Source organism: Diceros bicornis, chromosome 10 (genome assembly GCF_020826845.1).
Source record: "Diceros bicornis minor isolate mBicDic1 chromosome 10, mDicBic1.mat.cur, whole genome shotgun sequence".
Taxonomy (NCBI): Eukaryota; Metazoa; Chordata; class Mammalia; order Perissodactyla; family Rhinocerotidae; genus Diceros; species Diceros bicornis.
Genome location: NC_080749.1, coordinates 74214200 through 74239047, shown reverse-complemented (window position 1 = coordinate 74239047; position 24848 = coordinate 74214200). Strand labels below are relative to the sequence as shown.

Here is a 24848-nt window from a genome sequence, read left to right as displayed (position 1 = left end):
CTTAACTAAGACATATAAAAACCATTTTATTTTTCTTACTAGTATCCCAGCTCCCTTTTCCACCTTTTCTCTATCACACAATCCCATCACTGGACAAGACTCAGATGATTTCTTTTCTTTCTTTTTCTTTTGCCTTAAGAAAAAAATGCAGTAATGCCCATGGAGGAAATTCCGTAAGAGGAAAAAAAAAATAGAGTGAACAGAAGAAGTGTTATAAAATCCTACCACCCCAATTTATCTGTTGCTTTCATTCACCCTTCCTGTCTTTGAACCCATGTGTACACTTTTTATCATGGGGTAGATGTCCTTTAGATTTTTCATTTAAATTTAGCCTAGCAAATTGCTTTCTGGCAGACTCCTCTTCCCTGCATTTTTTGCTCTCACCATTGTTGACCACTCGTCATTCCTCAAACCTAACACAATCGTTTCTCGTACTTCACTTTGACCCTGATGTCTTTGTAAGTAAAACGGAATTTACACTGTAGTTCAGGTGCTAAAGTTTCAGCCTCTTCTCTAAATACTTTCCTTAGGAAGCTTTTAGACACCCTCATTTTTCTTGTCTATAATTTTCCTTGGTGTTTTATAATTTAAAGTTTTCACTTGAACCCTATCATTCCATTTGTTTGCCTCTGATCTCGCTAGGGGGCCTCTGTAATATCCTCCACCAATTCACTAAAGACGCTTTCTTCCCCCATTTAAAAATGTTTTAGAAATCCATGAGGACTCATGTCCCGTGGATGTAGGTAGCTGATGCTCTCTGGTTTTATCATGTTTAAATGAAGCATTCCCACTGTGCTTCCTTTCCCCATAACCTCACTCCAGACATTTAAAATATTTACCTTTTTATACATATTTATACAATGAAATTATTTGCCTACTTTATCCATTATCTGATATGTAGCTTTAGTTTGGGATATGTTCCGTATAGATGTCCATTTCGCTATTCTGGGCCAAGACATGGATGAGATCAGGAATCATGATCATTCCATTTGTTTGGACAGTCCTGCTATGTGGACAATTAGACTTGTAATGAGTGTTCTATAGAAAGTTGAGCACTTGTAGAAAATGTGCCCAATATGTAGAAAAAAAAATAATAACTGGTTGTTCTTTTTGTGTATTTTTAAAGGCTGGATTACAGTGGGCCTTCCAGAGAGTTTTTCTTCCTGGTATCCAGAGAACTCTTTAACCCATATTATGGCTTATTTGAATATTCAGCCAATGACACATACACAGTACAGATAAGTCCCATGTCTGCTTTTGTAGACAATCACCATGAATGGTAAGTATTTCTTTCCTCAGCACTTTTTCTTCAGTTGGTTTTTTGTGATATTAGTATTTATAGGAACGCACGTTTGTTTTCACATTTTTTTCCTTGGAGAAAATCCTATTGTCAGTTAAGCACCTCATTTGAGTCTTGTTTTTGTTGTCAAAATTAAATATACAAATTTAAATATATAAGCTAGGAATAGATGATGTTCTATAGGATGAATTTTAAGTGAGCTGGGTAGAATTCAAAAGGTTTTTCCCATTGAAAAGAAGTTATAGGTGATGTTGGGTTCCCGGTGAGATCCCAAAGTCCCTCTCTGGGCCATTGGGAGTCTCTGAGCCCTGATGTAGGTGGCATGGGTGTGAGTAGAGGAAGGTCCTGACTCAGAGGTCAGGCAGCTTCTAGAGCAGCCCTTGGGGAAGTGGGGGAGGGGCAGAGCAGCTGGGACGCTGGCTGAGGAGATGATGGTGTTCTAGTGAGAGGGAGGGAGGGTGGGGTGACATGGAGGAACTGATGGTGGGAGGGGACCCTGGCAGAAGGGCAGGAGTGCAGAGTCACAGCAGTGGCCACCTACGCTATCGACCATTTGAAGTTTGTAGCCAGGGATTGCTATTTTCCTGATTTCTCACACAAACTCAAGGAAAACTGGTATTGGATTCCCATCTAGGGATTATTTATTCTGAAAATCCCAAATTGCACTCTTTCCAAATGTCCTTACATTTTTTTTAAATCCCTGCATTTATAAACTTTAAATGTTTTTATAACCCCTGTTTGCTTATTCCTGTTCATTTTCACTGATAGTAACAAAAACAAGAACAGGAATAGGACTCGTGGAAAAACTTGCTTTGAGTCATGAGGTTCGTATTGGCAGGTGGAGGGCATTAACTTTTAGGGCTTATTCTTCAAATGAACTTCCATTTAGCAGCAATTTGGACTCCTCCTAACTGCAGCTATTGCAGTCATGCTAGCATAGGTGGAAATAAAGGGAAACAAAGCTGTGGAACATTAATCTTAACATGGCTGCCTAATACTAAAATTGCAAATGGGCAGTGTGAACCCCCATGTGGATTTACACTTTTGGAAGGCTTCAGACTTTCAAATAGCTAGAAACTTAAATACTTTTGAAAGAGAAAATAAGTGTACCTCTCAGTCAGCAAGTCCAGTCATGACAGATATTGAATCAAGTTTCCAAGGTGATTCAGAATAGAATTGAGCCTTGAAATTTTAGAGAACAGAATGTCCCATGAGGAAACTCCCCCAAATATCCACAAGCATGATTCTTGGATGGTGACAGTTGTCATCAGGAGTGAGGTCTGAGAGAGAATAGGGACGGGAACTTTCTCACTCTCAGATTGGGCTTTTCCTCAAAAGGGAATTGCTATGGGGTTTGTATTAGAGAAATCCTGCTAATATTCATGCAAGCAAACTAGAAGGGGACGGCATTTCCCCCTCACCCCCCCACCAGTCTCGTTCTGTCAGCATCTCTTAGAAGTGGTTTGGGGGAATTTCACTGACGTGCTGACAGGGAATCCGTGTGGGGTGCTACATGGTGGATATCATTAGGATGGGTGAAAGTGGAGCAGTATCTCTCTAAATATCAGAGTGAAACATTTCTTCAAGCAGTAGATGTGAATATTGGCCTAATGAAGACACAGCCTACACTGCACACAAATTCTCATGGACCTAGTAGGCAATTAATCTTGGATATACTTAGATGGTGAGAGCTAGAAGGCATTCTAGAAAGCAAATAGAACCATTTAGAAACGACTTCATGATGTGTAAGCTTTCTCATGCTTTTCCTCCACAGGTTCCGGTTCAGTGGTAGGATTCTTGGTCTTGCACTAATACACCAGTATCTGTTGGATGCCTTCTTCACACGGCCGTTTTATAAGGCTCTTCTCAGAATGTAAGAGTATTTTTATTGCTTATGTAATTAGCATGTAAGAATGCAATATTTCCTTTATTGAAAAGGGTCTTTTGTCAATGTCATTTATCTGCTCACTATCTCAAATCTGTTGTTGTTAAACTTAATAGTGGTTTAGATTTCTGAAACTAATACAATTTCAAATATGGTTACTGTGTTTCTCCTGCTTCTGATCCCTTTATTCCTGTCTCGCCCCCAAAATCTTAGTTTTGTTTCACTCCGAATAATTTATTCTCATTTGTTGCAACACATGTTTCTTCAAAACAATTGTACTTCAAATACAGCACTAGGATTCCTGTGGTATTAATGCCAATTATCAATAGAATAGTTGTGGGTTAGTCTTGGTGACTCACAGGCCCCTATTCTTTATGAGATGCATTTTGTATCTTGCTTTATGCAGACTTTCAACTGCTTACTCTTGGTTCAAATTTTCATTCGCCTTTGTTTTGTTTTTGTCTTTTGTTTGTTTGTTTGTTAGAGGTGGGCAGTCCCATATTTTTCTTGAGACCTCCTCACATGCAAGACAATAATTTATGATGGCAGATGAAAATTTAGTATTCACAGAACTTTTTCTTCATTGTTATCATAATGAAAGATTGTAATTATTGTCAAGTGTAGAGCAAACAGTTTCTCTCCTGTAATCAGTAGTCATTTACAAGGCTGAACAGGAGAAGGCAACTGTCTAGGGGGTGGTAGCTCAAACTTGCAGTGAAAAAGCACAGACTGATTGCTTGGTTCTGTCCAGCTCATTCCCTAACGGAGGCCATGTACCTGCTTTCTGTAAAATGGAAGCCTAGACCTCCAATGAAAGCAAAGTGTTTCTAATAGGCTTTTAAGAGGGTCAGTAGGAGGACTTTTGCTAGCCTTCCTTTTGGTATCTGGGCAGATGAAGCCTTAGGCAACTGGGCACTGGCCCTCTGCCTCTCTGGTTCCCCTTGGCCCATTTTGCATCTTTCCATTTCATTGCCTTCTCTCTCCTCCTCTTATTTAAGCTTCCTGAAAGAGTGGTCTGCACCAACTGTTGACACACCTTCAACACACTTTAGCCTGGCTGCTTTCCCACCAGTAACCTATGGAAGCTTTTAAAGAATATTTTTTAGTCCTTATCTTCATGGACCATTCTGTTGCTTTTGATACTGTTGACCACCCCAACCGCCACCCATTTATCTTGCCTCTTTCTTTCACTGATGTCCGTGGCACTGTACTCGCCGATTCTCCCTTTGATTTACGTCTTCTTTGTGGGCTTCTCCTCTGTCTTGCCGTAAACCTCGGTGTTCCTGAAGCGTCCACTGTTGACGCCCTGCTTTTCTCTCTCTGTGTGCTCTCATGGGGAAATCTCTTCACCTGTCTCATCTCCTATTGACTCTCAAATCTGCACCCTCAGTCTTGATCTCCCTCGAGTTGTAGGCTCACGTGGTCAACAATCCACTGAATGTCTCCACTCGCATGATTCACAGGCACCTCAAAATCAACATGGTTAAAACTAAACTCATCCATTTCCCCTGACCTAAAAATGTACCTCCTCCCAGTGCCCACAGTTCTCAAGTCACTATGGTCAGAAATCGGGAGTGGCCCTCAAGCAGGGATATGTGTTTACATAGCACATGTTCTGCTCTTCCCCACCTTCCCCCATTCCCATGGTGTAGCTCATAAATCATTTATGGTACTTTTCTCCTGCTGAAATTGGAATTGGAATTTTTTCAACTTATAGCCCTCTGGACTGGCAATTAAATCAGAGTTGGCTTGCAACAGGCATTCATTTGCCATCCCTATTTTAGATATCCTTCTTTATACCCTCCCCAAAAAACTACTTACTAATGTTTACATTTTCCTCCTAAATAATTCTTAATTCATCTTCTCCCCTCCACCGTTAATAGCTGTGCCCTAATTAAAACCCTTATCTTATTTTGGCCAGATTACTGTAGTGGTCTATTCATTGGTCTCCACCCTCTAATGATAATCACCCCTCCACCATTTTCAGTAATCCTCTACACTGTAACTTCCAGAGAAACAATTTAAAGTCACACCTTATATCTGATCATGTTATTCCCTGTCTTGAGACCTTTCAGTAGTTCTGCATCACCAAGCTCCTTAGAGTGACATTCAAGGCCTGCTCCCAGTCTCCTCTCTGGACATGCTGCCTTGTGGTCACCTCTCTGGTCCTCCCCATGTGCTTGGAGTGTTCTGCACACTCTAGCCTCTGTACTTTGTTCATGTTGTCTCTCCTCTTCCCTTCTCTTTTTCCCTTTCTCTTCCTTTTCATCTCGTCCCCTTTACCTCTCTACTTTGAAACATCCTACAAAATTTAATGTAGTTATCATCTACTCCCAAAAGCTTTTCCTGAGTCTCCAGGTCAAAATAAAGGTCCTGCATGTTTGCTGTGAGAGCTCCCTGTATCTACCTTATCTTTTTTTTCCTCAATTGGAGTGTAACATACATATAAAAAAGTGCGCAAATTCTAAGTGTGGCCCACCCTATGCTATCACTTATCACCTTATACCAACTTATGTATTTACGTGCATGTCTCCCCAATTAGATCATTAGCTCCTTGAGGGCAGTAACTGTTTATCAAGTGGCTGTTAAGATGCCTGGCACATACTTGATGCCTAATAAATGTTTAGACAGAAGCAAATAAAATGACCTTGGAAATTGGGCCGATGAAAGGAAATTTCAAAACAGCTAAAGCAAATCAATTACTACCACCTTACAACAGAGCCATATAATAGTAACTCCACTTCATGTAGATCCGTTCTCAGCAATCAAAAAAGAGGAGAGAAATATGGAGAACCATTATAATTGTAGAGAGATTCCGTGGCTTGCTATTTTCAGAATCATGGAAAGAGTAAGCGTAAGAACCACAAAGAAAAAGGGGATGGATGTGAATGTGGATCACAGAATCTAGTCTTTGGGGGAGAAAAAAACAAAATTAAAGTACAGTGTAGAAACATACAAAGAATTTCTAATTTCCAGGATAATATTCTAAAGTTGTTTTCAGAGTCAAAGGAATACTGGACCCAAGTTGTCAACATGAGTTCCAGTTCCTGCTCTGGCATTCATCGTGGCTGACTGTGCAAATGGCAGCCACTCTTTGCACCTCCAGTTCTGTGTCTGTAAAAGAAAGGACAGACTGAATGATTCCTAAGGCATTTTATGTATCCAGGATTTTTAAATTTTATACCAAATTTCTGAATTATTTCGCTGGTTTGGTTAGTGAATTTGACTAAGAACATTCCACAGATCACTGCCTATTTAGTTGATCCTGTTCTTGTCTTTAATTCTTAGTTTCTTTTCTCCTGACTCTGGGTTTTTGCTCACAGCCATGCCTATGTATTTGTTTCTGTCTATTTGTCATCTTAGCCTGTGTGACCTGAGTGATCTAGAATACCTTGATGAGGAGTTCCACCAGAGCCTGCAGTGGATGAAGGACAATGATATCCATGACATCCTGGACCTCACGTTCACTGTGAATGAAGAAGTTTTTGGTCAGGTCTGTGTATATGAATAACTGGTGACTAAGTGTGGTAATTGAAGGCTCTTGGTTGGTGAAGAATTAATTCAGTGGCTAAGATCAGTTGCTTATTTATTTGTGGCTTGTTGGGTGGTTTAAACCCAGGTTTATGTACAGTTACAATAACCTTGGCTACAAAGATTATTCTAATACCAACTGCAGACTAAGATGTTCCAATTTATAGTTTGTGATAACTATTTGTGTGTTGTAAGCAATATACTTTTTATTTCCAACTAAAATAGTTACATAAGATATTAGAATATACCTTGTGTAAAATACAGTTTTTAAAAGTCCATACTACCCCAAAGTTGTATATTAAATTATTTAATTGGCATTTGTACTTAATTCTCATTCATATTTAAGAACTGAAATTGATGGTTTCAAAGCTGAGGGAAAGTAAACAATATTTTGGTGAAGGTTTGAAAACATATTGGTTTTTTTCAAAGTTAGTGGAAAGACTGGTTAAAAGATTTCTTTCCGGGGGCTGGCCCGTTGGCGTGGTGGTTAAGTTCGTGTGCTCTGCTTCAGTGGCCCAGGGTTCACTGGTTTGGTTGGACCTACGCACTGCTCATCAAGCCATGCTGTGGTGGCATCCCATATACAAAATAGAGGAAGATGGGCACAGATGTTAGCTCAGGGTTAATCTTCCTCAGCGCAAAGAGGAAGATTGGCAACAGATGTTAGTTCAGGGCCTATCTTCCTCACAAAAAAAAAAAAAAAAGATTTCTTTCAGAAATTCTGTACTAGTTCATATGTAATATTTAGGTATTAATATTTGGCTGGTCTTCTGAATTTCATGTTTTGGAAAGCAAGTTCTCAATTTAACATTCGCTTGAATGTACTTTTGCTTTCTTAAAGTAAATCTTTACTTAAATACTGGCTTTCTATATGTAGTTGATTCTGAAGGCTAAAGGAATTTGTGAAAATGTGTTTTTGTCAAACATTCAAAGAGCAATGGGCCAGAATCTGGAGCCAATTTCTTTCCTTTTAAAAGACTTATTTGTTTGGTCAGGATTTAAAACTTAACCTTCAGCGCTTGCAATATATATTTTTTAACCACTGAGGCTTTCAGACATCAGCTCAATGCCTAGTTTTTACTGAGCGTCGGTGTGTGCCTGGGCTCTGTGCTGGCCCATCTCACCCCTGCTCGTGGGATGCGTCTGGGCCAGGGCAGGGACAGGTAGCCAACCAATTTCAGCTCCTTGGTAACAGTGTTCTTATAACATCAAGAGTATTGCCTTATGGTCAGTCCTTTTGTTTTTTAATCTCAGATTACTGAACGAGAATTAAAACCAGGAGGTGCAAATATCCCGGTCACAGAGAAGAACAAGAAAGAGTACATCGAGAGGATGGTGAAATGGAGGATTGAGAGGGGCGTGGTGCAGCAAACGGAGAGCTTAGTTCGGGGCTTCTATGAGGTAAAGACAGTCGACACGAGTGGGGTTTTGCTGTCTGATATGAATGATACCACGGTCCATCTTACTGTACTTTATATTTGTGCAGTATTTCCATTTTTCCTTTGCTGTATTTACTCTTGCTGTTTCAATTTAAAAACTCCAATATTTTATCCTATATGTTTTAAGAACACACAAAAAAGCTTAACGCCCTGTTACAAGAGATCATTGAAATAAAATGACCTGAATTCAAGTAGCATTTGAGGATTTAATGACTACTAATAACAGTCAGTAAGTCATGCACCTTACTCATGCTTAGATACGGGTAATCACATCTCGTGCTTGATATGTGAAATGATTGTATCTGAGGGTCAGGATGAATTGTTACCAGTGTTCCATGTGACTTCTTCTCTCGGAGCACTAGATCTTTTTCAAAAGAGAAAGACAAACTGGATTAATCAGTGGTGAATTATAAAACAAAATTCTGTTGAGAAAAATCTCATCAACCTTGTACTAAAAATACTTTACATTTGTAGAGAGCTTCCCAGTCTGTCAAGTGCCCACACGAAGTACATCCAGAGTATCCCTAGACCTCCTTTGCTCTCCTTTTCTGGTGGGGCTTGATTGTAGCTGAGATTTCTCCAGGTTCTTAAGCCGTGCTCTGTATTCTTTTTATTCCACAGGTGGTGGACGCCCGGCTGGTATCTGTTTTTGATGCAAGAGAACTAGAACTGGTCATCGCAGGCACAGCGGAAATAGACCTGAGTGATTGGAGAAACAACACAGAATACAGAGGAGGTGAAATTTGATTTATAGATGGCTGGATTTTGTTTCAGACTAAAGGGAGTCTTTAGTCTTTAGTCTAAAGTGGGTCAGCATGCTGGTCTGTATCCAGGACAGGCAAAAGCATTTATGTTCTGATCATGGGGCTGATGCAGTCTCCTTTGAGACCTCAGGCAAGGGACGTTCCTTTCTCTTCCCAGTTACCTCATCTGTCAAGTGGAGGAAGGACTGTTTACATACCATCTGAGGATGTCATGACTCTTTAATTGTTGGTGAAGAAACGTGACCAGAAGAACACTAATTAATTGCTTTATGGTGTTGTTAGTGAGGCACCAAGGAGCTCCCATCCAGCTGGTCAAACTCCACCTGTTCTGCCTTATTCTAAGCCTTGAAGAGGCACACCCTCTGAGCGTCCTAATGGGCAAACACAGCCTTTCTACATTTTGCTGAACTGTTTACCAGTTGTAATTCACAACTGACACTCATGAATGGAATAAGACACGATTCTCAAAATTCAAGTTCATTGAACACGCCCTTCTCAATTCAAGCATTAAGTTTAACTGAAAAGAAAATTGCTGTAAGATCAGTTACAAAGTGCACTGTAGGAGACTTCACCAAATAGGAAGCTTTATAAGTGGCATTTCTGTAGATCAGTACAAATTTTCAATTAGTAATTGGGATTGAAGCCATTGAAATTTGATGGCTGAATGAATACACTTTGAGAGGGACCTGATGGTAACCCAGAGTTAAAGTTTTATCCAATAATTTTAAGCAAAGAATGTATTTTCTGAAATTTATTGCAGTTTTATGAAGTCTTCAGAAAGTTGTGACAAGTAAGTTGTCTTCTGTTTTTGTTTTTTAACTCAGAACTCGTAAGAGGTTAGCAGTAGTTCTGAACTTGGAGAGTGAAAAATACAAACTTTGTCACTGAATTAATCATTTAGCAGAATAAACTGAGAGCTGAACAGTTCTCCAGTTTTATTTAAACTGAAAGATTTAAAAAAAAAACAATTTTAAAAGTTTGAAGTAAAAAAATACCTTTAACATTTGCTAAATTGCCTTTGTTTTTGCCTGTGCATGGCTCTTCCAGTGCCTCACTGCTGCTGTGGGCTGGCCTTGCTCGCCATTTTCTCTGAAAGGTGGTATTAAATTGCATTTTCCATTATTAAATTGCGGTTCCCATTGCTGCTGATTCTGAAGTCCAATTGCTGTAATAAGTCTTTTCCAATTGGTCTCAAGTATAATCCATGTATGGCCTTGGTTTTATAACTTCGTTAACCAAATTATTTTTACTAACTAGAACACAATTTCTCCAACATGCTATATAACTTACGTCCTACCATAAATATTATTAGCTCATACCTTCCCCTGAGGAGATTCTAATAGCAATGCCATTAATCAAATCAGCCATTTTTGTGTTTACACAGTATAAACTTTTATTCACTGTATGTGACTAATTGAGTGCCTATTTCTATGGTTACCGTAAATCTTATCAAATGAAATCCTTGGGAGGAGAGTGCTGGAGGGAGGGGGCAGGAAAAGGGCAAGATATCCAGCTGCCATGTTTGCTGAACCCAACTATTGGCACTGAATGAAGAGGCGGCTCTGCTGCCACTTGCCATATTTTCATAAAGCAGCTGTTTGTAGAGAACAGATGTGACGCTTGCGCTCCTCCTCCTCCAAGAGATTTGGCACAAACAGCAAAGGAGAGGTAGAAAAGGGCCGGTTCATAAGGTCAGAAAACTTTAAAGCTATGCAGAGCCAACGTACTTCTTTTATAGATGAGAAAACTGTTTGCTCAGCACCAAATAGCTGATCTTTGCCAAAGGCAGGACATGAGCCTGTGCATCACCATGTCCAGTCTAGTGTTATTGATCCTTCACTTAGTGCTCTCTAACCATCACTGATCAGTTGGTGACCAGTAAGGCAAGATTCCCCCAAAATCCTACAACCACTGAAACATGTGAGGAAAAATTCAAATTAAAATAGTTTCTACCCACCTTCTATTTTGGACTTACTTCTGCTAAGAATTAGAGTAGCTTCATGCACATTGAATATGTCAATTAAATGGTTTGAATTACTAATTGTACCTTAATCCTCTCCAGCCTTCTCTCTGAACTTAATTATTTTCATTGAAAGGTTTTAGAATTCACAACTGCTGCCTTAATCCATCCGTAGGATGATACTGCTGACATTCTATTAAATTTTACTAAAGTATAGGATAAAAGTAACATCTAGGTTGATGATTATTTGGGGTTTATTAGTTGAAAGAATTAAAGTAATAAAATTAGTTTTCCCTTTTAATTAATAAAAAGTAGTTTGATTTTAAAATATAAACATTACATCTAGTTTTAAAATAGTTTGCAGTTATGTATTTATTTGTATAATTGTTTAGTGAATGTGTCTGCGGGGGTCTGTTTTCTTTGCTGTTGTACCTCCAAGCTTAGCATAGCGCTTGGCATAGTTGTACTCAAAACTTATTTCTTAAATGAATGACCAAAAGAGTTAAGCATTTCCAGTAACAGCAATTATATTTTTCAGTAATGATATGGTTAAAATAATTCATTTGTTGTTGTTCTCACCACTAGTTTCATTTAGTGACCATTAAATGGAAACAGAGACCTCTTGGTTTCATTTAGTGTTGTTTTTGTTTGACTTTTGACACTCATATGATCCTATTTACAGTGTTGTTCCTTACTCTTAAATTATAAAGAAACTTTAAAGAATCTAAGATGATGATTTCTGTCTGGGGGGTCTTTTGTTGACGAGTCATGGTAGCTTAAGATAGAAAAGTCAAAAAGTAATATGGGCTTTCATGATTGGTTTGATAGGATATCATGACAATCATATTGTAATTCGGTGGTTCTGGGCTGCAGTGGAAAGATTCAACAATGAACAACGACTAAGGTTGTTACAGGTAAGATGTCATTAGTTAATCTTTTTAATGCATTAATGTAATTATTGTTGGAATTGCATATTTTTAGTAATTGCCAAATATACTCAATAAATACATCCCATGTTTATCTGCAAATGTGGGATACAGTGTTTCCAGACTCTTCTGATTGCATGGTTCTTTGGCTTCATCACTACGCAGAACATCCCCAGCCAAGTCCAGGCATTTCCTTAGAGTTGTGAGGATGTACCAACTCCAGTCCAAGAATCCTAGGAACAACATCTGCCTTCAGGGCAGTTGGGTTCCTTCAGCAAGGAGTCCCAGGGTCTCTGCAGGCCAGCATCCCTAGCAACAGAAAGAGATGGTCTTCAATCCCTTAAGAAGTGACCCAGTTCCTTGATAAAGAGTCCTATCTTTTCCTCCATCCAACTTTCCACAAATTTTAGATAATAACGAAGTTCAAGAACACTGGGAAAACTAACTCATTATTTTCTTGTGGTGTTTATAGTTACACAAGGCAATTGCTGGTCGGTTGCAACTAAAGAATATCAGACATGAGGAAGCCTTCTGGATGCTCAGGCAGAGCCTAACAAGTAGACTGCGTCTTAGCTCCTTTAGATCAAGGATCTGGTCCTCAAATTTGCAAGCCCAGAAATTCTTTTTTTTTTTTTTATTCACCTTGAGTTGGTGGGGGACGGATGCTAAGTAGACTTAGGTTAATCGATACACCCACTTTATTAATCTATAATGAGAAATATACGTGGTTTAAGCTTCTGAGCTAATCAGCTGTGCAGGATGCTCTATCGTCTACAAACCCTCCACTTCCCCTTTGTCGTTATAATGCGCCATCCTGTCTTGGTATTCTCCGGCTCTTTGTCAGAATTCTCGTGTTATAGTTATTCCACACCCATGAAGCTGCGCCTTCTGAGCTTTCCCTCCGGCGAGCAGCATGCTGCTCTCCCCCAGGAGCTCTGCACATGGATGGTGCCATGCCTTTTTTGGCAGCTGGTCCCTTGGCTTCACCTTGTCCTTCTGTTTTCTTGGGTTGATAGTTTGTTACAGGCACCTCCAGCATTCCCTATGAAGGATTTGCTTCTCTCCGAGGGAGTAACGGCCCAAGACGATTCTGTGTGGAGAAATGGGGGAAAATCACTGCCCTTCCCAGGTAAATTGGAGAACATTGCTTTACTGTCATACAGTGTTATAGCGGAAACCTTTAACTTACGTATATATTGATTAATTACTGTTTTTATGTTAAAAGTTTGGAAGAGTGGAAAAAGCTTTTAGAATGAATTTATCTCTGATTACCTTTCTAAATGAAGGAAAAAATATCTTCCTGGTCATACTTAAAATATATACACACATATCTTAAAATAAAAAATGCAACAAAACCAAAGCATTTGTGAGCTTTAGTAAAGCAGTATTGGTCATCATACTTGTGGCTTCTTATGATTGTGGCTCTAATTTAGATGCTTCCAGAAGCTCTAGTTTTAAGTTTATATTAGTAGCTACTTAGAATCCCTTCACTAAAAATTACCATTATGGTTTCTAAAGAGTAGGAAATCACATGAATGCGCTCTGCATTGTATCCTCATTCATACTAAGATGATACATTTCTTTAGAGTGGAAATAAATTGCTTTGCTGCTGCCACTAATAAATGTAAGAGTCTGATAAGGTAGTATTCGTGAATAAAAAAATGTTTGGGGTTGAATGGAGATAACTGGAACTGAAGCATGGAATAAACGGTAACAATAAGCAGATATATCAGTTGTTCACATTTAATCACTGCAGTTTTCACCACACCTGGTGAGCAGAGAAAGGCTACTTGGCCTAGACAGGAAGCGTTAGCTTCAGAGAGACTGGGCTGTTTCCCAGTTCTGTTGCTTACCTGCAGGGGGTCTTGGAGAAGTTGCTTAACCTGTCTGAGCCTCCGTTTCCTCCTCTACCTTGTAGGTTGGTAATTCTGAGGATTAAATAAAATCATTCATGTAAAACATTTACTGCTGACCCTGGCCGTGAGTAAGGATCCAGTTGATGGTGGCTGCCATTGTCATTTCTGTCACCATCATCTGTAACACATATCAGGCAGTAGCATTTTGGAAAGAGCACATGGTTGGGGTTAGAAGGCCTGATTTCTAGTCCTCTGCCACCAGCTAACTTTGGGACCTAGAAGATCACTTGATCTCTAGGCCTCAGTTTCCTTGTCTGTAAAAGGCCAGGGAGGGGGTGGTATATAGTCATGTGTCACTTAATAACAGGGACACGTTCTGAGAAATGCTTTGTTAGGTGATTTCATCGTTGTGCAAACATCGTAGAGTGTACTACACAAGCCTAGATGGTATAGCCAACTACACATCTAGGCTATATATTTCTAATCTTATAGGACCACCCTTGTATATGCGGCCTGTGGCTGACGGATTAGGTTTGGTTGAGCAAGAAGTGACACCGACAGGTTGCTGAAGAAACTTGGGGGTCTGGCTGGATTCACTTTTCTACTTCCCCTGGGAGCTCAGGAAGTCCGTGTGCTGACTCATTGTAAATGGTGGTACTGTTCGGTGTCGTTGCACACACATGGTTGGGCAACAGGTGTTGTTGTTTCTTCCTTTCTTCCTTATGACCTAAGGCTGGTTCTAGATTCCTAGTTTTACCCAGATTATAAAGTAGCCTAAATAAAGACAATAGGAGGCACAACAGGCAAGCAGACTGTTTTCATACCCTGTCTATAACAAGCCCTAACTTTTTAGGTCCAATAAGAGGAAAGAGCCACTTGGCTATTCTACTTCCCAGGCAGTCAACTTACATAACCTAGTTCAGAGGCCCCAGTGCAGATCTAAGCCGTGTGATACACCAGCTATGTGATCCTGAGCAAGAGCCGAGATCCACTCTGACGAGTAGGAATCACAATGTCACTCTCAAAGAGTACTTGTGACAAGTGAGTGAGATAATGTAGATGAAAGTCCTTAGGGATAGTAGGTTTTCTTGGTTCTTTTTTAACCTCTTATCCTGAATCTTCTGTAAGCCACCACACTGCTGTAACTATTAAAATGTGCTCCACAAAAAAAGGACATTTGGAGGAAAAAATAAAAAGAGCCTCAATCCGTGACCCTATAGTTTTATCAGAAGTGATTTCTTCACTGATAATAATGTTGTCATCACCCTTTATGAAAGCTGGGCTGTCACTTAAGTGTAAAAAAGATCTGTAAGATTGGCTTTGGTCTAAAGAGATTGTTTTATATGATCGAGTCCATTTCCCCTACCATCAGAACACATACACTGGAGCCATTTTCTACATTTCAGTTGTAGAATTGAAGAGCGGCTCTATTTCAAGGTGGTCAACCCCAATGTAGTTCTTTTTCTTATTAATGAGATGATGTTTAACATTTAAAATGTCACAGTGTGCACACTGGAGACAAAATGGATGCACGTCCTTCTTATTTAAAAAAGGTGTTCCCTAAGAAGTCTGGCATCATCTCGTGTCAGGCATGGGAGGCTGTACCCTGGAGAGTTGGAAGTGGCTGTAAAGGATGAGGGCAAGCAGTCCTGGCAAACGGGAGGGCATCTTAGTCTTTCTAGACGTGGATGATGGAGGGCCTTGCAACTTTTCTAGCAAGCAAACGTGAGTCTCATCCTTTTCTCAGATTCCCTGGTCTCCCTTCATGGTAGCAGTGAGTAGCACTGCTCACCGTGTGGGCCAGGAAGGGTGTTCAAGTGTCTGTGGTTGTCTCTGAAGCCAGTACCAGTTGAATCCTTGGCTCTTTTTCTCCCTTGTGGTAATAAAGTAACTAGAGACCCGGATGATAAATAATGATGGAGGCAGACAGGTGTCTCCGTGGAGGCTTACGGCCTGAACACATGACTGCACTTCCTCTGCTTGCTGGTTGGTAGTTAGCTCTGCATTTTGCATTTTGGAGCAAGATTTCCTGTCCCTCAGTGCTCTGATGGACTTAAGAGACAGTAAATTCACTTTACAGCAATTGCTCTTAAACATTCCAAAAAACAGGCTGCTAACGTGCCAGCCTGGAAAGTGCAGGGCAAATCCTCTCTCCTAGTGTGGTATAGAGTTTATATGTTCATCTCTGGGGTTCCCGCCAAGTAGGATGATGGCACAGAGGAGTTTGAGAGCTGCAGTCACCATGCAGGAGTGTCAGCTTTGCCAAAGGGGGAAAACATTAATTTTTGAAAATGGCTGTGTCTGGAGATTATTATGAATGAAATGCTGACCCAAATTAAGAAATAAGAAACAAGAGTTAATTATGAAATGGGTGTCTTAGGGAGACAGTTTTTCCAATGAAATAAAACTTAAAAAGATAAAATTGTTTTTTAAGGTTAAAAGACAATTTTTTTTTCATTTTTAAAACTCTGCTTTTTATTCTTATGAAAACTTTTCACAAAAAATGCCAAGAAATTAAATTATATATATATCAAAATATATGTATCTCAAAAGTCCACTACTGAGATAACCTGTAAACATTTTGGAGTGTATGCTTCCGCTCATTTTTATACACATAACACACACAAGACACACATTTAAAAACACAAATGCAATCATACTGCATATACTGTTTGTAACCTGCTTTTTGTTTACCAAATATCACTAATCGTGAACATCTTTCCGTGTCGTTAAATATTGCTCTACAATGTCATCAATAATTCAGCTTCTCCTCCTCTAGTACAGAGAACGTTGTCTACTCTCAGGGTGAACTATCAGCTAGGAAATAGGAAGACACCTGAGGAGTCCTGTAATATAGTGTCACTTTCTTTAATTAAAAAAAAGAAATTTCAGGGGCCGGCCCGGTGGCGCAAGCGGTTAAGTGCGCGCGCTCCGCTGCGGCGGCCCGGGGTTCGCTGGTTCGGATCCCGGGCACGCACCGACGCACTGCTTGGTAAGCCATGCTGTGGCGGCGTCCCATATAAAGTGGACGAAGATGGGCACAGATGTTAGCCCAGGGCCGTCTTCCTCAGCAAAAAAAAAGAGGAGGATTGGCGGATGTTAGCTCAGGGCTGATCTCCTCACAAAAAAAAAAAAAAAAAAAAAAAAAAAAGAAATTTCAGGGGCCGGCCCAGTGGCGCAGCGGTTAAGTGCACACGCTCCGCTGCTGGCAGCCTGGGTTCGGATCCCGAGCGCACACTGACGCACCGCCTATCAGGCCATGCTGTGGCTGTGTCCCATATAAAGTAGAGGAAGATGGGCATGGATGTGTGCCCAGGGCCAGTCTTCCTCAGCAAAAAGAGGAGGATTCGCATTGGATGTTAGCTCAGGGCTGGTCTTCCTCACAACAAAATAAAAAGAAATTTCAGAACAAGAGATGGGCACCAGAAGGACCCCTTGGTGCCACCTCTTTTCTGTATTTGCCTTGAGGCATCCCTCCTTGGTCTCCCCAATTCCCCACCACCTGCTGGTCAGCTGAGGTGCCTTGCGGTCTGAGAGGGAATTGGCGGAAGATTCTCATACAGTAGGCTGCTCCATAGTTGAATCTCTGATGTAAGGCCCTCTTCACTCCCACTCAGTTCTCACTATCTAATAATAATATTTTAAGTTTTTACTTTATTCTACCAACATGTGCTGTCAAAAATATACCAGTGATGACTAGTGTTATTACCTTATTAAAAATCCTTAAATGTGCTGTACCTTTTGGATTGGTCTTTTCTTTGGGAAGTGGGTAAAATGATCATAAAAACATATTGTGTTTAAAAAGGGACTTTTCAGTAATGAATGTAAAAAAGTAGAGCTCCTGAAATAATTTGTGATTATTTAATGGAATGAAAGAAGGTTTAATTGCTGCCAGCAACAGAGAATAGGACCGTCCAGGTCAAAACGACTAATGGTCCTTGAGAGCTGTTTCCTAGTCATATTTTAAAGGGTATATTTGTGAGCGACAAACATTACAGCTGTTAAGGAATGGTTATCCCCTTTTCCTTGGCCTCAAGTGCAAGAACTAGTTTGAGTTCATCTCTTTCTACCAGCCCTGTCCCCCATACCAGCATCTCTCCCCTGGACTGCTGCAGCTGCCGGCTGGCCGAACCCCTGCTTCTCTTTGTACATCCTGGAGTTCATTCTGCCCTCAGCAACCAGAGTGATCTGAAATCTCAAGATCACCTCTCTCCCCTGCTTACACCCTCCAGTGACTCAGAATAAAATCCAGACTCCTTGCCGAGGATGGCCAGGTTGGTGGCCTGGTCTGGCCTACCACTCCAACCTCAACACATACACTCTCCCCTCACGTGCTACAGCCACCAGCCTGCTCCTTGCCGTTCCTCAAACATGTCAAACTTCATTCTGCCTCAAGACTCTGGAACTTGCTGCCCAAACTGTTTTCTGCTGGTTCTTCATGTGGCTGGCTCTTTCTCATCCCCAGGACTCAGCTCAGGCAGGCTTTCCTCAGAAAGGCTCTCCAGGCTTCTGCCCCCAGCACACCTGTCACTCTGCCACACCTTATTTCCTTTATAGGACTCACCCCAATTCAATCATCATGTTTAGTTATTGGTTTACTTGTTGATTATCTGTCTCCCTCTCTAGGAGATAGATAGTCTATGGGACTATGAGACTACGGGACTAGATAGTCTCATAGTCCCCAGGAGAACGAGGACTTTATTTGAGTTGAGTGTGGCTTTTCCCCTAGTGCTGAGTCCTTGCATATAATTGGTACTCAATGAATATTGTTCTTAGTGAGTTCTTAAACCTGAGGTATGACTCTGGACCACTCCAGACAAGATATGCCAAAACCACTTTTGTATCTCTATATCCTCATCTGAATAATTGGGATAGATACTAGTAATTACATTACACAGTTGTTAAGAAGATTAAATGAGATAACATGTGCAAAGTGCTTAAAATGAGACCTAATACATCATTCAATAAATTTAGTATTATTACTGTTGTTCCTAATACATAGCCTTCAGAGCTGGCATGGTATTTTACAGTCTTTAGGTGTGCAAGAAATGTGCTATAATCACCCAGAATATTTATGTTTTGTTTGGACTTCCGAGGGTTCTCATCCTGGAACTGTTCCTTACTGGGTTTTCTTCTATAGGGTTAAATTCTTACATTTAAAACGTATATCCTCTTCGTTGTTTCCCAGGGCCATCCAAGGGTGAAGAAGTTACCTGATTATAATGCGTAGTTTGAAGAGTTTTTTCTGCTAGTTATCCCTGGATGCAGGAATTCCACACTGTATTTATAGATCCAGGTGCATTTTAACCAAGGTGACCTAATGAGATTTTAGAATGAGACATTAATTAGTTAGTAAATCTAATTCCTCTAACAAGCCTTTAGATACTTATCATGGATTTACTGTGTGCAAAATCTTGTGGGAGATATAAATTGATCTCTGTCCATATGGACCTTAAAACACAGAGAAAGAAGTAATAGATATTTAAGTGAACAGATAATCAACATCATTGCCACCGAATGGTATATGACAAACGAGTAGTGGGGGTAGTAAGTGCCATAGAATTCCTTTCCATTGATTCACATTTATTGAACACCTGGTGAGGGTCAGGGGTTATGCACCATGGGTTACACAAATATTTGTGAACTAGTCTTAGCAGGAATTCCTCAGATCTAAATCTCATGGTCTAAGAAAATATTAATGGGGATATTAGAGAAATTACACTTTAATTGAATTTTCTCACTCTTATGAATGGTCACTTTGAATTTCTCATGCTGATTGCAAGCTCTGAATTCATCATATACCATTTCCTATATTCCCTGTCTTGGTTAATGGCACCTCTGCCATCTCACCCGGTCACTAGTTCCCTTTCACCCATGATATAAATGGAAAAGGTCTTTGCACGAACACACCTCACTCCCTGATGGGGCTCTGCCTCCCCATCTGGCTTCAGGTCCAGCCTTGGCTCCTGTCACTCAAGCACTTGTATTTCTCAGGTTTCCTGATGAGGCAATGCTTCCTCACACTTCCGGGCAATTTACAGGGATCATCCTTCTCCTTGTTGTTGACCCAGAAAAACGCTACACACCTATAAATCCTTCAAGGCTTGGCACAGATAGTGCCCTCAATAAAGCCTTTCCTGACTCTGCTGAGCAGACTTGTAACTTACTGTATTATAATTGCTTGTGTGCAGGGCCACTAATAGCCCATGTGAATCTTTTGGATTTATTAGACAAAGGTGTCTCGTAGTCTTCTGGAGAAATGCAGCCCTGAGCTAGGGCTCATGGTTTGGCGAGCAGAGCCAAAGGTAGGCTGGACTTCAGTGCCCACTCGCCCCAGCCAAATCCCCTAGTGCAGAGCACACACTGCACAACCTTTAGGGGGTCTCATTTGCTTGCATATTTTGCTGCCAGAGTGTAAACTCCCTGTGGGCAGAGACCAGACTATTCATTCTCATCTACCAGGGGACAGCTCAGTGCCTGGCATGCGCTATGAGCTCAGTAAGTATTTGTTCAATGAATGAAGGAATAAGTGAAATGTAAGGCAAATTGAAAAATTAATTTTTATCCATCATGGCACTTTGTATGGGAACAACAAGTTTTTAAAATATGGGATCTTCAAGGGGGAAAATAATGAAAGAGGTTCTATAGGTGAAAGGGCTTGGGTACTGCCTGAACACTTGTCAGGCCCTGAATTAGGGGGCCCTGGAGAACCCAAAGGAAGCCCCTCTTGGCCTACTCCCCAGCCCAGCTCTAGGCCAACTCTGCTCCTTCCTCCAGCTTGCCCTGACTACTAGAACGACAAGCACACCTGAGTCCCTTAGGGGGAAGCCTGTGGACACTCACTCAGGTAAAATTTGGACTTGATAGGTAAATTAGGTCAGGAATACTCACATTTCCAAAGAAATCTTGACATTAAAAAGTGATCTGGGGGCTGGCCCGGTGGCATAGCAGAACATGTTCCGCTTTGGGCCCAGGTTCGCTGGTTCAGATCCTGGGCGGAGACCTACTCACCACTCATCAAGCCATGCTGAAAAGGTGTCCCACATAGAAGAGCTACAACTCTACAACTGTAACACACAGCTGTGTACTGGGGCTTTGGGGAGAAAAAAGAAAAAGAGGAAGATTGGCCACAGATGTTAGTGCAGGGCCAATCTTCCTCAGGAAAAAAAGTGATATGTTCCAAGGTCCCTGAGGAATTTTCCTGAATGCATTTAAGTATTTGTTTTTGATTTATTAATTACTTGATGAAGAGGTGGGAATGGGAGTAAGGAAACTGAAATCTGAAGGATTAGGCACCACTGCCAGCTGAAAAAGAAAGTATTGATAAAACACTTTCTAAATTATAATGCAAATAAAAAGGATTTATTAGATCCAAATACATTTTATTTCTAGGACTACATCTACTAAGATAAAATGAGGCCCATGGTTTTCTCCTTCTCTCTCACTTAAAATCCTGACTGTAATTTCTTCTTGTCTTGTATTTTGAGTCCTTATGAGCTACAAAAAGTCACTTCTGGGAAAATGGGGAATAAGTTAATAAATAAGTACACACACAGAAATAGATTAGTCACTTAATCTGTGAAAATTTAGATATAACTGAGATACTTTCAGCTCATTGGATTTGGATAATTGACTTGTCTATCTATAGGAAGGAAGAGAGGGTAAGTCTGTGACGTCCTGGTTAACATCTAAAGAGTCCAGAAAACACCGAGAGATCTGTTAAGTCAGACCAGATGTCTGGAGGGCTTTTAAATCTTGTTTATATTGATGCCAGCAAGATTTCCCAAAGATGGGTTCAGACCTGCCCTCCTTGAGTGGTTCTGGCTGCATAGACTTACATGAGGTAAACTCATTACAGCCTTAGTGTGACTGGCTTTGAAAGATTCGAAAAATGTTCTTTTATTGAGACTAAATAACTGGATGTGCTTTTGCTGCCAATATCAACACAGTCCAAGGGCCCTCCTGTTATTTTCTGCTAGAGTTTTCTTAGGACATGGAATGGGGCAGGAGAGGGGGTGTGAAGAGCCTCAGAGGATTATGTTTTGTTTTGCTTTTTTTTTTTTTTCCTGTTCTTGGCTCACACAGCAAGTTGATGGTAAATATTGGGCAATTTATGTAACCACACTATTCCTCAATTTCCTCATTAGCAATGCTGTCTTGTTTATAAGGAGTTTTGAAATTTTTTGCAAGCACACAAAACGCTGGTGCAGATAGCCGGTGTAGATATCTTATTTCTAGTCCACTTGATGTCTTTCCAGTAGTGGAGGCCACCTGCACAGCTTCACCTGGAGTGATCGTTACAGTGCAGATCCCTCGGCCCACCCCAGACCTCTGAATTGGAATCTCAGGAGGTGCAGCCCAAACTCTCCATTGTAAACCAGCTCCTTGGGTGATTCCGTGCCCTCCAGCACATCCCTCTGAGTGTCTGCCTTCTGGTGAGCCTCAGATAGAACCAGATGGTTTGACCACCTAAAAATCCCCTGGTATCTCCCAGGGTTTTCTGGACCATCTTCCCCAGAGCTATTTCATATTGTGATTGAGTCATTCATTTAAAAAATATTTGAAGCTTTATTTGCTGATCGCTGTCCTCAAAACGTTTGTAATCTGGTAGGATGTTGAGGACTAGCAGTTCACAGGCAGGGGTTCTCACTTCCAAAGGTGAGAAAACAGAGCTGATGAGCGTTGGTCTCTCTGCTTTCAATTTAATGTTGGACTTCCCCTAAGAACCCAAGGTTGAGTTCCTATTCTTGATTTGGCCACTGACTCAGCTTTGACCTTGGGAAAACCATTTAATCTTTCTGCACAGTTTCCCGCTTCACAATATATACTTTCTCCATCCCCATGAAACATTTTCCGGAGGAGCTGCTCGGTTTATTCAGAAGGAAAGTTCTGTATGGTAACCATGTGTTACGTAACCAGATGTCATTCAGGAAGCAGTGATAGCCTTAGGTTATGGATCAGTAATGGTGATTGTGTCTTCTGACTGAAGAGGATCAAAAACGGGTGTCCAGTTCTTCCTTTTGTGTTGAGAACTGAATCTTTAGAGAAAAGAGTTCCTAGGCTTGTGGATTTCCTGGATAAGAGACTACAGAAACTGCAAAGAGACACTCAGAGTTCCTGTCTCTCTGCTCAAAAAGCTGGGAGAATGAAGGGACAGCTGTTTACTCCCAGCTTTGCCCACTACCTGCCCTTGTTAGAGGTGATGCTACCACGTCACCTTTATCACACTTGCCACCTTTTCTTGGACTGTTCCGCTACGTTGAGACTTGTAGTAGTTTTCTGTTGCTACAAAACAAATTACCACAAATTTAGCAACTTAAAACAAAATACAATTATTATATTACTCTTTCTGTGGGTCAGAGGTCCAGGCACGGCTTAACTGGGTTAAGCTGGGTCTTCTGCTCAGCGTCTCACAAGGCTGAAATCAAGGTGTCAGCTGGACGGCATTCTCGTCTAGAGGCTCAAGTAGGGAAGGACCTGCTTCCAAGCTCCCTTAGGCTGTTGGCAGAATTCATTCCTTGCAGCTGTAGGATTCTTGGCAGCTTGCTTCTTCAAATCCAGCAACAGTGAGTCTCTGACCCTTGGATGCTTTTTTAAAGGTCCCACCTAATTAGGTCAGGCCCACCCAGGATAATCTCCCTTTTTGAATTAATTTAAAATTACCTAATTAGGGACTTGAATCACATCTGCAGCATACCTTCACCTTTGCCATATTCCGTTGGTTAGTAGTGAGTTATAGGTCCCACTCACTCAAGAGATGGGGATTACACAAAGGCATGGGTCATGGCAGGTCATCTTAAAATTCTGCCTACCACAAGACCACAATGAATTAAAATTCAGCATTCAATCTAAGTATGTGCAAGAAGTTAATTGGGGACTTCAAACATTCTGTTTATGAATTCTCATTCCCACGTATGTGGCCTTTTTGTTAATTCTCGACTCACTAAAAATTAACCTTGGTTAAGAGAAAGTATTTGGTTGTCAAGAAGGAAGGAACAGGCTTAACTACGGTGTGATAGATACATTGCATCTAGAGTTGTGTCCTGTCCTAAGCAAATAAAATATTAATTAGGGACTATTGCTTACCCAGAGAAAGGGTCATCTTGAATTCTTTTTATTTCCTAGTTCACCCAATATGATTCAATTCACAAAACTGAATTCACACATACCTATTCAAGCTCACAACTGTACAAAATGAGATCCTCCTTTAAGAAGAGTTGTCCTGAAGGTTGGCCTGTCACACTCTTTGGTATATCGGCAGTACCAAAAGAAAAAAGAGGACAACAAAAACCTTCTATTAGGTGTAAACAATAGAAATCGCCCTTTCAACATGTTTCTTATCATAGCAACACAATGAAAAGAAGAAGAAAATGTGTCAAAAATGGAAGACAAGTAACCAGATTAATATTGCTCTGTAAATAAAATACATAACAAATAAAATAAAAATGTGAACAAGCTGAAGAAATTAGCAGGAAATAATAAAAGAATTCATCTCTTTATTTTGTAGTATCTATACAAATCAATAAGAAATCCTTAAGTTTTAAAAGATAAATGGACTTCACACTCATTAGGATGGCTATTAACAAAAAACAAAAAATAGCAAGTGCTGGCGAGAATGTAGAGACATTCGAACCCTTGTGCACTGCTGGTGGGAATGTAAAAGGGTGCAGCCACTATGGAAAACAGTATGGCAGTTCCTTAAAAAATTAAAAATAGAATTACCGTATGATCCAGCGATTCCACTTCTGGGGATATACTCAAAAGAGTTGAAAGCAGGGACTCAAACAGATATTTTTACACCAGTGTTCTTAACAGCATGATTTATAATAGCCAAAAGGTAGAAACAACCCAAGTGTCCATCAGTGGGTGAATAGATTAACAAAATGTGGTATATACGTACAATGGAATGTTATTCAGCCTTGAAGAGAAAGTAAGTTCTGACCCATACCACAACATGTACCTTGAAAACATTATACTAAGTGAAATAAGCCAGTCGCAAAGGACAAATATTGTGTGATTCCACTTATATGGAGTACCTGGAGTAGTCAAATTCATAGACACAGAAAGGAGAATGGTGGTTGGTGGGGGTGGGAGGGGAGGGAAGTTAGTCTTCAATAGGTACAGAGTTTCAGTCTGGGAAGATGAAAAGGTTCTGGAGCTAGATAGTGGTGATGGTTGCAGAACAAA

General features: G+C 40.6%; 1 protein-coding gene across 5 annotated transcripts in view; it reads left to right on the top strand.

Annotated features, from left to right (window-relative positions):
- Positions 1 to 24848, top strand: part of HECW2 (HECT, C2 and WW domain containing E3 ubiquitin protein ligase 2) — a 367339-nt gene that overhangs the window by 339889 nt on the left and 2602 nt on the right. For 4 of the 5 annotated variants that reach the window (XM_058549472.1, XM_058549475.1, XM_058549473.1 and 1 more), the window contains 7 exons: positions 1127 to 1279; positions 3075 to 3173; positions 6549 to 6678; positions 7971 to 8117; positions 8777 to 8891; positions 11708 to 11793; positions 12822 to 12934. In XM_058549472.1, the coding sequence (XP_058405455.1) occupies positions 1127 to 1279; positions 3075 to 3173; positions 6549 to 6678; positions 7971 to 8117; positions 8777 to 8891; positions 11708 to 11793; positions 12822 to 12934 (843 nt within the window). The other variant, XM_058549477.1, reaches the window with a different exon arrangement.